The 14,453-nt window shown below is 44.8% G+C and overlaps 1 protein-coding gene across 1 annotated transcript; it reads left to right on the top strand.

Annotated features, from left to right (window-relative positions):
* The first annotated feature begins 1,882 nt into the window (after positions 1–1,882).
* Positions 1,883–13,902, top strand: LOC104871686 (dehydrogenase/reductase SDR family member 4). The gene is made up of 10 exons (XM_010637727.3): positions 1,883–1,899; positions 2,008–2,180; positions 3,497–3,674; positions 7,638–7,739; positions 10,674–10,744; positions 10,848–10,899; positions 11,154–11,288; positions 11,693–11,748; positions 13,440–13,572; positions 13,796–13,902. Exons 2-9 carry the CDS (start codon positions 2,050–2,052, stop codon positions 13,552–13,554), a joined length of 840 nt encoding a protein of 279 aa, XP_010636029.1. The 5' UTR covers positions 1,883–1,899; positions 2,008–2,049; the 3' UTR covers positions 13,555–13,572; positions 13,796–13,902.
* The last annotated feature ends 551 nt before the right edge of the window (positions 13,903–14,453 follow it).

The raw sequence follows: 14,453 nt of genomic DNA on the forward strand, positions 1-14,453 counted from the left end.
AGGAGGAGCCAGGTGATATTTACCAATCTCCCAGGCCAGAATTCTCTTTTCCCAGAATCCTTTGCCCTCAGAACTGTGGCCTTCCTTATTCTCCCTACACCCCAATTCTCAGGCCCTACACCTGGATGTCCTCCTCTGGAGAACAGGTGAAGGGAGATCAAGCCCTGCAGGCCTGCCCCCTTAATCCAGACCGTGAGAACCCCTGCTGCAGTCCTGTGCCCCTCCCCCAGGCCCACACACTCAGGTCCAGAGCTGGGAAGTGTTCCCACAGTGCATTAACTCTGAACAGTAAAGAAGAAAGCAGAATGTGCCACTATCCAGCCTTTGTCAATAATTCATGAGGCTCAGACTGAGGGGCACCAGAGTCAGTCAGTTTTCCTCTGACATGGAGAAAATTAGAGTTAGGTTCTCTTATCTCATCAGGATGTGCTGAGTACCACAACTGTAATTTCTTTTTTATATACCATAAATCCAGTGCATGCCTGTTATTTCACTTGCTATTCATACCCCCCAGTGGAATGCTCAAATCCTTTCTTCAGCCACTCAACTGACCAATACAAATACTAAAGGAACCTTTAGCAAATATGATTGTATTAAACAGTGATCCCCAGTTCTGGATTTCCAAGACCAAAATTCTCTACCCTTGAATTGTGATGACTGACATAAGGTTGACGAACTGATGATTTTACCAACAACACTGACTTCTAAACCCACCTATTTGCTTTCATCATCTTTTATTTCCTTATTTTTATTGGTGAATGTTTGTAGTACATAATGACTACATTCATCATGGAGAGCTGGTACACATATATAACACATCTTAATTCTTTTCACCTCCATTCCCCCTTCCTCCTTCCTCCACCTCTTTCATCATCTTTTCTGAAAGAACAAACACCAAAGAGTATATAAAAAGCACAATACAGAATAAAGGACTGTTAAGTTAAATATGCTAGGCCTTATGAAATTCACTATATTATCTTTATTTTTCTCAAACTAGTGAAAACGGTGCCATAAACCAGCACTGCTTCTCAGCCTGGCATTTGGAATCCACTGGGTTAAACCAATTCAGAAGCTTGTACTTGGGCTTGCTGGGGCCTTTCCAGAGTGTACCATAAGCCATCCAGATTTATTAATTCTCCCAGAAACCCAGGAGGGAGATCATTTCAGCCCACTTGGCAGAAATGGAGGCTGAAGTCTTGAACACAGAATTTATAGCCAGTGAGGACTTTATTCATCATCTATTTCACATCCTCAGTTCACAGAAGAAGAGTCTGGCCTGTGGCAGCAATAATAATTATTATGTGGTGGCAATAATTACTGTGTGTTTAGTAGTTTACAGTTCATAAAGCACTTTTATATTCAGCAAATATTTATTGAACTAGGATAGAGGCTAAGACCTGGAGACACAGCGATTAGGGAGAATTTGAGTGCTCCTGAGTCTGTATTTCCACCACTGGCTGGGGAAGCCTCTAGCATCCTGTTTCACTTAGTCGCTGTAAAATGTGAAGTCCCTTTAGATGGACTCAGGGTCAGTCCTGAACAATGATTACTACAGTGATCGTAGTCTGTCCTCCAACTATAAAGATGGAGGAAACCTTGAACCAGAGGGAAGGGCAGTACCAAGCTTAGGCCAGCTACTTGGCCTCACCTTTCTTCTCCTGGCTCCTCTACCTTCACATGGTGAACTTCATGGAAGACCACAGTCCTCACCTTCAAAGGCAGTCTCAAAACATCTGCCCTAAACTAACTCAGCCTCCTCTACACACACACACACACACACACACACACACACACACGGGCAAGCAGAAAGGGGGCTGTGTTCAGATGCCTGCCGGGTCTAAAGAAACGTGAACCAGGAGCTCATTCTCACCCGCCAGGGGAGAGCCAGTGGCGCACAGAGTAATGAACCGTGGATCGCGGGTCACAGCGCCTGTGCGCAGGCAGGGGAGGTGGGCGGCCGACTCCCGAGTCAGCCCGCCCCTCGGCCTACCTCCCTGTCCCATACAGCTTTCACTTCCCGGAGCCCGGAGAAGTGCTGGAGCGTGAGCCATGCTTACGGCTGTACTGCGGCTCGGGGGCTGTTCTCAGGCGTGGAGATCGGTGAGGATGGCTAGCTCCGGGGTTACCCGCCAGAAACCGCTCGCGAATAAAGTGGCCCTGGTTACAGCCTCCACCGACGGGTGAGTGCCTGGGCTGGTTTCTCTGAGGCCAGAGTTCTCTGGAAACAGATAGTGGCCTCTTTCTTCTCCTTTTTTTTTTTTTTTTTTTTTGTCTCCTGGGGCCCTGACCTCAGGCCTCATAGGCAGCCCTGTCCCAGGGGAAAAAGGCACTACGTGGTAGGCCTGGGGATTCCTCCGAATCCCCAGACTCTGGGTCCTCCACTGCCAGTCCTGCTGTCCCTGCTGCCATGCCCTAGGGTGCCAGTTTAGTGCTGCCCCATGGACCCAGGCTCCCTGTGCTCTGGCCTGCCCCAATCAACAACGCCACCTAGAGTCTGGGAAGACCAGAAATCCAAAACTCCAGATTTCAAAACAAGTTCACTGACTCCACCATCCACTACAATGTTCCAGACACCCCATTTGGGCTCCTGACCAGTCTCCTAGAGCAACATCACCCTAACCTAGATAGGACACAAGGCCATTGTGAACTGATTGTTGTCTAGTCAGTACACTTTAGCCTACTCCGTATGGCCTGTGTCACCCACAGCCCTTGTCTGTCCTGTTTCTCATTCCTAAAGGACTTTGCTAGATACCTGCTCCTCACAAATCTGAAATACAGATGTATGAGAAACTCTAATGACTGGCAAATGCAAAACGTAGTCCTTACTCCCAGGGGAATATTTACATTATTACCCATCTATTCCCATGCACCCCCAAAACATAACTAAGGATATAAGGCCAGGGATTTAGCTTAGTGGTGCTGCCGCCTGACTCCCAAGTGCAAGGTCCTGAGTTCGATTTCTGGTACCCAAAAAAAAAGAAGAAAAAGAAAGGTTTTTTTTAAAAGCCAGGGTTTTAGCTCAGTGGTGCTGCTGCCTGCCTCACAAGTGCAAGGTCCTGAGTTCGATCCCTGATACAAAAATTAAAAAAAAACAAGATTAATAACTAAGGATATAATTTTGGAGATGATGTACTCTAGCAAGGGAGATGGTTGGGTGAGTTCAAGTTCTTTCCAGTGAGAACTTCAAACAACAAACGTGGCTGCTACTGCACACCTATCACATTTCTCTATCCTCAGTCCCCACTGGGTATGGGGCCTGTTACCAGGATTAGGGCCTGTGGAAAGTGATGTCAGTGCCTGGGAATGGAGGCTGAGGGACAAGATCACAATAAATGAGGTAAGCATGACTACCTATGTGGTACCCTAGTAGAGACACATGGAGATCATACAGAGGGAGAGGTAAAATCCAAACCCAGGCACTCTGACTCAGGAGCTCATGCTCACAGCCTCTTCCCCTGGACATTTCTAGACAGTCTTAGTCTTTCTCTTCCTGCAGGATCGGCTTTGCCATCTCCCGGCGTCTGGCCCAGGATGGGGCCCATGTGGTCATCAGCAGCCGGAAGCAACAGAACGTGGACCGCGCAGTGGCCACGTTGAAGGGGGAGGAGCTCAGTGTGACGGGCACCGTGTGCCACGTTGGGAAGGCCGAGGACCGGAAGCAGCTGGTGGCCATGGTGAGCAGCAGGGCTATGGGCATGGAGCCAAGAGGTGGCAGAAGGGAGCCAGCCTGAGTCTCTATCTCTGCTTTCCTGAGCAGTTTTGGTGAAATCCAATCAAGCACTACTAACTAAAACATAACAGTGCATTCATGTGCTCACATCAAGTCACCAACAATGTTTAATTGTATGCCTGTTATGCCATATCTCAAAGCCTAAGAACCATCCATACCAGTCAAAAAATCAAAAACCACTCTAATGCTTCAACCCTGCATTATCCCTTGGGCATCCACCCAAAACAGCTGGTCCTGGTACTCTCTTAGTTTCCCATGTCACTGGGCAGATGAGAAGGGTAAATCCAATCACAAAGTAGATGTGATTACTAGCCCACCCATGAGCTAGTAAATGATCCCCTGATCTTCAGTTTAGTGTCCCTGGGAGCTTACTGGAGGCAGCTCATCATATTTCAGCCACCTATTTACTGTGTGCTCTTTACTCTATTCAGAACCCTTCACAGGTTTTTCCCTAAACCTGACAACAATCCAAGCAAGAAAAGGACTATTCTTCCTGTTTACACAGAACTGGTTCAGATAATTGGAGACACTTCCCAGTGTCCCACAGCCAGGGCTCACTTCAGCAGCACATATACCAGTGTCCCACAGCCAATATGGAAAGAACTGTGATTCAACCCAGGCCTACCAAGCTTCTGGCAGCCTACAAACTACTGGGCACTTCTCCATTAGCACACGGCCAGCCCTTAGGCGTCCATATGAATTTTAGTCTCAACATGTCTAAGCCAGTGTCACAGTGGTACTTGACAGCAGCCTTCCAGCTACACAAGAAAATATAAACCACTTAGTTTCCTCTTCCCTGAAGGGTCACAGTGTGTACTTTGTTTTCTGGAGTGAATGGAAAAACCTTGCACTAAGGAAAAGTATAGGATTGTGATAACAGGTTGGAAGGTTGTCGGAAATAATTTGGGTAATCTTAGAAGAAGAGGCTCTTAAATTATGGTCAACAGTAGTATGGTGGGCAGAATAAAGTAATTCTATTTTAAGGAATGTTTGGCAGATCCTCAAATGTGCATAGGAGAAAATTGAATGTGATTCCAAGAAGATCACCCTGCCTGGCATAGGTTGCTGGACAGAGCCTGAGATTATGACCTTGATCTTGAGGATGAAAAGAAACATTTAGGAACATGGGCTAGTCAGTGACTAGCTATTTGGAATGTATGTAGCAGTTTTATTTTCAGTGCTGGGAATTGAATCCAGGACCTCATGTACTTTAATGTCAAAATCCTAACTGGGTTTTGTGGTGCATGCCTGTGGGAGGCTGAAGCAGGAAGATGGCAACTTCAAGCCCACTCTGAGCAACTTAGTGACTTAGTGAGGCCCTGTCTCAAAACTAAAATGTAAAGAAAGGACTATGGATGTATCCCAGTGTAAAGGCCCAAGGTTTAATTCCCAATACTGGAAAAAAGATTCTACTGGGAAAACATCCTCTGCCCACTACCCAACCAGATCCACCTAGTGAATCCTGTGTCTCTAGCTCAGAAGTGGGGCTTGATCTAGACACCTTGAGGACTGAGTAGAAGAGACTGGAAGTGGAGAGACAGAGTAAGGGTGGGGTTCTAAATGTCTCTGCGAAATGAGCAGATAGCCAAGGAGCAACTGAAGAAGAGAAGTCTGTAAGGCCATAGCGGCATTCACGGACCCAGGAGTAGTGTGGGGAATAGACTACATGGGAAGAACAGGACAGCAGCCTCCTTAGCCTCAGAAGTAAGAAGAAACTGAGGCTTTAAATAAATTGAAATGGTCACTAAGGAAGGACAATCTGGTAGTGGTAAGAAGAATAATAAGAGAAGAACCTGGACCAAGGACATTACTGCAAAACCCATTGTTTCATGCAGGTCTAGAGCAGTGGCAGTGGGATCAGAATAGATTTCCCAAGAGACATTTAGTAGAATCAACTAAGATGATTCCAAGCATATGTCTAGAAATTAGAAACAGGAGAAGTGACTCAAAAACAATTTTCAGGGAGTGTGTATGACCAGTGTCAGGGTAGGAAGTGATACGAGACGTGGCAATTTGAGATGTGTTCTATTGCCAGCTATTACCCTGCAATGAGAAAAGCTGCTAGCCTGAGAATGGTTAGTACTCTAGGGATCTTAATTTGTGTAAATAGATGTCAGGACACAAACAACTCATACCCACATTGGTGTAGTGATTATGCAATTCAGAGCAAGCCCTTTAGAGGAAGGTCATGGATACCTTTCTCTTTCATCTTTATGGTTCTGTCTCTGTTCAGTCAAAACCAGCCTTCTCAGGGTCCAAGAGATGGAAGGAGGGCAGAGGAAAGGAGAGGGAGGGCAAGAGAAGGGGACATAAAGAGATTTAAGATATGTTATGTATATATACCAACTCCCCATGATGAATGTAATCATGTATTGTAAACAGGTACTATTAAAAAAATTTTAAATGGAAAAAAACAGCCTTCTCCCCTAGCTCTCCCAGTGATTCTGGTGCAATCCACTGTCCTGTCCCCAGCCCAACACATATGTATCACCTCCAACATAATCTACACTTTCCCAATCACAAGTCTGTGAGACTTTGACAGAGCCAAGGCAAGTAACTACTGTAGGGCTTTGTGCTGCCAACGCCAAAATTTAGAGGGCACGAGAAAGTATGGGTTCTAGTTTTAAAAGATTGTGTGACTTTAAATTTTGTTAAATTTACATGTTGACAGCCCAGGCATTCCTTTAGCAGTGTAGAAACAACTGAGCTTAGCACCTCATTAGCAGGAATAATTAGTTAAAAGGAGAAGCTAGCAGATGGTGTGCATTGTTAATAACACCCCTCCTGTGCCAAATCTGAGGCACAAAGTTGATCAAGGGCCCATTTAGTATTGCTTGCCCAAGGCATCAAAATTGCTAGTTTGGGGCAAATTCAGTCTGGCTTCGGGGTGGCTAAGTACTGAAAACCTTTGTTGGAAGGTTGTCCTTGGCCAGTGACTACTCTAGCACATGCCTTCGTCACCTGCTTACAACTTATTAAGGAGGTGGGATAGCTTCTTTTTTGGCTTTCTCAATTTAAACCTCAGTTTCTGCCTTGAATCTTCTGTGCCTCTGGGAGAGAGAGAGACAGAGAGAGAGAATATGGCATCATGGCTGAGTGTGGAAGTGTTTTAAACCCAGGCTAATGTCTTCACCATTGTGGTGCTCCTATCATCCAGTTTCATAGCGATCCAACTTACTTTCAAAGGACTCCTGGGAACTAGCTCTGTGCTACAAAGTACACCAGAAGACTTCATCTCGGTTCTGCCTCCACTAGCTTTGTGCCCTGAGCAAATCCTCTTACCTCTGTCAGACACCAAATGATCAGGCTTCCTATTTGTAGCTGACCCTAATGCATCATTACGGAGTCATATGATCTTAAATTAATTTCAGTGGGCTACAGTTTCATCACCTCCACCAAGAGGCTAGCTGACACCACCAGGCTAGCTGACAAGGCCCCTCCCACTGATGACCTTTCCTGGGTCTGTTTAAACCCGTTTCTCCATTCAGGTAAATGTGGAAGTTCGACTCTGAGATCATGGTAACTCATTCAAAGAGACCAGACAGCAAGCATTTGGGGAATTAGGACTGTAACTCGGTGTGAAAAGAAGAGGGGGATCCAGAAATAGATTTTGCAGCAAGAGTTGAAGGCACGATAATGAAGGAGCTCCCCTGAGAGAAGATGTAAAGAAAAGAGCAAAAGGTCAGAGACACCCTTAGAAGGAAGGGCAGGCTAGAAAGACTGCCAAAGAAATAAGACAACCTTAAATGGTCAGCAGCAGAGATTAGGGTAACCTTAAAGAGAAAAATGTTTCAAGAAAAGGAGATGTAATTTTGATAACTGTTCTTAAGACATCTCTTATGAACACTGATAAAGGAACCTCCTTTACCTACCTGTAGCCCTGACCCAGACCTCCTCCTCTCTATAGGCTGTGAAACTTCATGGAGGTATTGATATCCTGGTCTCCAATGCTGCTGTCAACCCCTTCGTTGGAAACCTGATGGATGTCACTGAGGACGTATGGGACAAGGTGAGAGATGATTAAAACTGCCGAGGGCTGGGCCTCAGAAAACATTCAGCACAAACCCAGTCTGCAGTTAGCACGTCTCCATCAAGCGCCATGGGAGTGTGATGTGGCACACACCTGGCATGCACCTGGAAAAGTCCGAGTGAGGGGTGGCTTCCTCTGTCCTGCTCTTCTCTTCCATCTCTGCTTCTGCCCAGTTTTGCCTTCCATTTGTTCTCTGCTAGCCATCTTCTGCTTCCCTTCCCAGCTCTCTCCCGCAGTGTGCTTACCCACGCTCTGCTTCCTGGTTTATTTCCAGCAGAGCTGTGGCAGCCAATAGGCCAACAACTAATACACTTAAACTTACACACCCACCCGTCCCCTTTTTAGCTGCCGAAGAAATGCTCTTTCATTAGCCAGGAAACGTTAATAGCTGCTAGCTGGGTGAAATACCAATCCTCGTGACATGACTGAAGTTGCTGCTTTATATCACACAGCCTTTGAAAAAGACCTGTCCTCTTTTCTTCTTAAAAACAGTTTGGTGAAAACCTGAGAGCCAGGTGTCTAAATTCAAATGCAGGAATTTTGGATTTGATGTGATTATGTATGCTTATACCATATTCATAATATATTTCACTCACCTCCATCCTCTAGTTATAAAGTTTTTATTAAAATATTTGCCTGTATTTACTAAGGTTCATATTGCCACATGATTTTGAAATATAGATTTCTTATGGTCTCCCATCGCTTTTCCTTTGCACTAATGTCAATAATTTCTGAACACTAAAGTTTAAGGATGACAAAATATTGTTATTTATCAGTGTTCCACACACATAAGGACCAAAGTGCCAAAATGTTTTTCAGTGAAACAACTCCTGATTTTGATATTTTAAAGTGAAGAAACATCTTTTGTGAACAGTCTAGACAGTAATGAAAATAGGTTTTTAACCAAGTAATGATTTATTTTTTCTTTAATATGATAGTATATCCTACTTAAATGCAATGACTGACCCTTGTCTGTACTCTGCAATTGTTTGTTTGTTTGTTTGTTTGAGACAGGGTCTCACTATGTAGTGCAGGCTGGCCTCAAACTCACAATGATCTTCCTGCCTCAGCCTCCTGAGTGCTGAGATTATAGATGCATACCACCAAGCCCAGCTTGAAATTTTTTTAAATGTGAGTTTTGGGGAAAGCTTACCATAGACAGTATACTAGATAAAATTACTATCATCAAGGTAAAATTCTTGAAGATGTAGGAGTAGGCAAAGACTGAACAGAACCCTGACAGCACAGGAAACAATACCAAGAATCAACAAATGGTATCATATCAAGTTAAAAAGCTTCTGTACAGCAAAGGAAAACACCACCAGAGTGAAGAGATAACCTACAGAGTAGGGGAAAAATTTGCCAACTACTCCTCAACAAAGAGCTAATATCTAGAATATATAAAGGACTCCAAAAAAATTAGACCCCTGAAATGTAAAGACCCAATCAAAGACTAGCCATCTGAAATGTTCAACATCACTGACCATTCAAGAAATGCAAATTAAAACAACACTGAAATTCCACAGCATTCCAGAAAGAATGGCTATGTTCAAGAAATGAAATACTAACAAGTGCTAGAGAGGCTTGTGGGCGGGGGGACCCTTCTTCACTGATGGTGGGAATGTAAACTGGTACAACCACTAAAAACTAAAAATAGAAATTCTATTTGACCCAGCTATAACCCTTCTAGGTATCTTCCTGAAAGAATTAAAGACATCATATTTCAGAGATCCATGCATACCCATGATTATAGCAGCACAACTCATAATAGCTAATTCTTGGAAGCAACCTATATGTCCATCAACAAATAAATGGATAAAGAAAATGCAACATTTACACACAATGGGAGTACTACTGTGCCATAAAGAAGGATAAACTTGAGTCATTTGTAGGAAAATGGATTCAGAATGTTAAGTGAAGTAAATCAGAGACACAGCTTAAACAGAACATCATTTCTCTTATGTAAGAAATCCAAACTATAAATAAAGTGCAAAATAAAAGACAGACAATAGGAAAAAAAATGTTAAATTTCTTGTGTGTGATAAAGAATTATGGATGTGCAAGAGAATGTTTTTAGTTTGGGGACATATACACTAAGATGTTTACAGATACAGCATTGTCATGTCTGCAACTTCATTTTAATGGTTCCATTTGTTGTTTTTTTTTAACTGTATGGACACATAGAGCAAGTGAAGCAAAATGTGAAAAATGAATCTAGATTCTATTACAACTTTTTTTTTTTGCAAGATTGAAGTTTTTCAGAATAAGTTGGCATGGGGACTGGGAGAGGAATATCCCAATATTATTTACATTAGACCTATGCAAATAAGGTCGCACAATTGTTTTAAATTGGGAATGGTGAGCTTTGGATTTTGGCCTATGCCTCAGCTTCCCCAGAAAGAACTTCCTCATGATATCACTTCCTGATGAATATCCAGCTAAATCATCCATCCTGGAGGCCCCAAAGCATCCACTTTCTAATTCAGAAGCCAGAGAAGTACCTGAACCACCTCAGGTGCACAAGTCAGGGCACATCTTCCCTGAGGGGCACAGCCTACTCTAGATCCAATTCCAGTCTCTCCCTACTTGGAAGAAACACAAGAAAACCTAGGTCAAGTCCAAAGCTACCCTGAAAATTTAGGCTCACTCTGGGTCTCTGCATATCTGGCTGGTTGGGAGAGATGAGTCAGGCTCCATTCTTCCTTACCTCAACCTAATACGTCATTATGCATCTGAACGAGCTGTGGAGAGGTTCACCTCCACGAACCTTTGTTTCTTTCTTTGTCAGGCCAGGGTAAACTACGCTTGAAGTCTCCATCAGCTCTGACAGGCAAATCCTAGGCGCACACAGTGACTCCTCATCACTGTGCCCTTCCAGCACTTCTCAAGCTGTTCCCCTTCTCTGTGTTTCAGGTTCTGAATGTTAATGTGAAGGCCACGGCCTTGCTGATAAAAGAAGTGGTTCCAGAGATGGAGAAACGAGGGTACAGAGAGTGAGAGGGAGCCTGAGTGAGACGGGGCCTCACAGGGGGTGAGGGCAGTGGTCTCCAGTGGAAACAGGATCAGCTCTCTTTTGTTTGTTTTCAGAGGTGGCTCAGTGGTGATTGTGTCTTCCATAGGAGCCTTCTATCCATTGCCTGTAAGAACCCCTTTGTCTGCCACTTCTAGCCCACTCTTCATTGCATATCTTTCCAACCCTTTCAGTCACCCAAAGAAATATGTGTCCTGCTTTAGAATCACATCACCCTTCCCGCTAAATAGATGCCTGCCTCCATGAACTCTAACTGCAACCCTCCCTTTAAGAGACACCTGTTGACCACTGCCCTTGATGTCGAATGAGAACCAAGAATGACCTGGTAATTAACATCCTAACCTACTCTCTTCTTTCCCCAGGGCCTGTGTCCTTACAATGTTAGTAAAACAGCCTTATTGGGCCTTACTAAGAACCTGGCCTTAGAGCTGGCTCAGAAGAACATTAGAGTGAACTGTTTGGCACCTGGACTCATCAAGACTAACTTCAGCAATATGGTGAGGAAGGGAAAGCCTGCAGCTCCCTGGGACCCTTTGAAGGGTATCCATCTTTTTGGATAGGGAAGCCTAGTACCTGCACCCTGAGCTTTCACCCACTTCTTTCCCCTTTTCCTGCCAGCTGCCCTTCTCAGAACAGACCCACACACTTTTCTGAAGTGCAGGGTAGACACTGTGGAATTCAGACTTTACTCAGTGTTTCATGTCTCCTAAAATGGGTGAGAATTGAGGAGACCCAGCAAGCCACATTGGGGTTAAAAGAATGAAACAGAGGAGGGCAATATGGGGAGATCTGGGAGTCAGGAAGCAATGGAGAGTGAAAGGAGAAGTCTTTCTATTGTTCTTATTTGTTGCCCCTCAGTTTCCCCTATTTGTACATAAAAATATTTCCCTTCTTCCTGCAGTTGTGGGCGGACAAGGCAAGAGAGGACAGTATAAAAGAATCCATGCATATTATGAGGTAAGCTGTCACAGGATGATTAAGAGGGATAAAGGTGAAAAGGTCTGGTCCCTAACTTAGCCCACAGCTATGTCTCCGTTCCACAGATAAAACAGCCATGCTCATCCCTGCTCACAGACTTCAAAGTTCTTAAACCTTCATTGCAGAGGCAGCCAAGGAGACTGCTTCCATTACAAAAAGCATAGGCATCAAGGTTTCAGCAGAGCCAAGCTGAAAGGATCCCTGACCCTCTCTATCTTCCTGTCTATCTCCACCTCTGGGCATCTGTGGAAACCAGGAATCAAACCAAAACCAAAACCATACCTTTTTAGTTAGTTCACCTTTAATAAACAGTCCTGTTTCCAAAGCTTAGGTTGATGATCCCACAAGCCAAATAAGAGGAATGAAAAGCTTTCCTAAGCTCCAAATTCCTTTGCATAAGGAAATTATTCTTTTCCCCAGTGGGCTGGCTAACTTGTTCAGACACCTTTGCAGAGCTCTCTTTCCTTTAAATTACCTGCTTCTCTCCACTTTTTGGCTCCTGGGCATTCCTGGCTGTCTTCTGCATCTTGACCCCCTCAAGGACAACGGCCAGTAATGCTGTGTCTTTATTGGTCCAAACATCTCAGACACAAGTCCTCCCAAAGCCATTCTGATGTCAGGCATGAGCTGCAGGCCTAGACAACTCAGTAAGTCTGGGTATTGTCATCAGCAACACCAATGAATGATCTAGCCCCCTGCATCACAACGCTGGATGAACATTAGAATCATCTGGGGAGCTTTCCAAATTGCAGTTGCTCAGATCCCAGAGCAAAGATTCTTCTTTACTTAGTCCAAGGGGGAACTTGAATATCTTTTTTCTTTTTTCCTTTTTGTTAAGCCTCTCAAATTCCAAAGTACTGTAACACACAGCTAGATTGGTAATCTAGGCCTTCTAGATTTGAACCACTCACTCTACCCATATCTACAACATTCTATGGCAGTGAGTTTAAGAGTTCCTAACTAGAGTATAAAACCACAAATACAATGAGAATTAGCACTTTCTTACAAAACAAATGCCATGAAAGGACAAAACCTGAAAGAACAAAAACAAATTCCTAAAGAAGCTATCTAAGGGCCTGGGATTTAGCTCAGTGGTTCCGCCACCTGCCTTGCAAGCACAAGGACCCAAGTTCAATCCCAGTACCAAAAACAAAAACAAACAAAAAAGAAGCTATCTATACTATACTGAAAGTGTACAAAAGGAATAATTTTAAACACTTTTTACCGACACAGATTTCCTGACACTTGAATAGAAATGTACACGTGAGAGCAATTCTTTTGAAGTAAGAAATAATCACTCACCATTTTATCAATAAAACTTTAGAGTTTGGAATTCTGAGCTCTCTACAAGGGGAGTGTCTGTATATTATTTAAATATAGGGCTGGGGATTTAGCTCAGTGGTTCTGCTGCCTGCCTCACAAGCACAGGGGCCTGAGTTCGAGCCCTGGTACCAAAAATAAGTAAACATAATTGTAATGGTGTTTGCAGAGTACAGTATTTATGCTTACACTAAATTATAACAACTTATGCTCATGCTAAGCAAAAAGCTCCTAGATTGTTCCTGAAAAAATCATCTAATAATTCTTACTTAAGCAAATTTCATTGGGCCAGGTGATGGGGGTTTGCTTATTTAATCTTTACTCCTTTCCTTCTTTCCCCTGTCCCCCAGGATCGGCAAGCCAGAGGAGTGTGCAGGCATCGTGTCTTTTATGTGCTCTGAAGACGCCAGCTACATCTCAGGGGAGACAGTGGTGGTAGGGGGAGGAACCCCATCCCGCCTCTGAGGACAAGGCCAGGCAGAGGTTAGCAGCCTTTCCCACCTCTGCCTATTTTATTTCTCACCCCACAAAATCGGTTCTGCCCTGTGATAGGGTCCCAGGCCTTCCCTGCGGACACAGTGGTCTTATGAGAGTTCTTACTGTTGCTGTGGCCTTGGATAAAGACTTCCCTTGAGAACACAGTGCAAGCCTGCTGAGAAGCCTGCATCCACCGTGGCAAAGACCAAGAATTTTTTTTTCCCCCTAGGTCTCTGAGGAATTTGAGGGGAGATGGGAGAGAACTTGGAGTGGAGCGAGCAGGCCTGGAAATTAACAGTTTGCAAATGAGGTGCAAATAAAATGCAAATGATCGTCTTGCTTTGAATCAGTGCGTTCATTTCTCAGTGTGGGGTGCTTAGGTATGGCAGCTGAACAGACAGCAGAAGTCTGGGCAGGCTGCATCGCTTGATCTCCAATGCCTCCTTCCTATCTCCAGGATCTGAGCTTGACGCTGCAGAGCTGCCAGCTAGGAGGAGATGGCTTGGGAACTCCCAGGTGCTACTCTCAGCCTCATATCCCCAGGGATAGATGCCAAGGACGCCGCGGGTATTCCCGAGGGTGGCTCGGCAAGCAGGAAAGGACGAACTCCTCAGATCCGCCCGGGTCTTCTCGTGGCATTGCCCTTGGTTCAGAATTCCCCCCAGGGTCAGCAAGGACTAGCTGGACCGGTCCAGAGCAGGCGGGGGTTAAAGGGCGGGACCCTACAAGGACGACCCGCGGTGGGTACCCAGGCCCATCAACAAAGAAATTGGGGGGAGTTCCACCTTAAGTGCCCGAGAAGAGTAGGTGGCACAGAAAGCAGGAATGCTGCCCTGAGCCCTGGAGACAGCGGGGACACCACGCGACGAGTACCGAGCCGCTCACGA

This window comes from Fukomys damarensis, unplaced genomic scaffold (assembly GCF_012274545.1).
Source record: "Fukomys damarensis isolate Sample0158 unplaced genomic scaffold, DMR_v1.0_HiC HiC_scaffold_17, whole genome shotgun sequence".
NCBI classification, from domain to species: domain Eukaryota; kingdom Metazoa; phylum Chordata; class Mammalia; order Rodentia; family Bathyergidae; genus Fukomys; species Fukomys damarensis.

Bases quoted from the DNA above. Each gene is read 5' to 3' on its own strand.
- LOC104871686 (XM_010637727.3), top strand. From the start codon at position 2,050: ATGCTTACGGCTGTACTGCGGCTCGGGGGCTGTTCTCAGGCGTGGAGA. The intron at 7,740-10,673 runs GTGAGAGATGAT...TCTGTGTTTCAG, and splicing joins CTGAGGACGTATGGGACAAG to GTTCTGAATGTTAATGTGAA. The intron at 11,289-11,692 runs GTGAGGAAGGGA...TTCTTCCTGCAG, and splicing joins AGACTAACTTCAGCAATATG to TTGTGGGCGGACAAGGCAAG.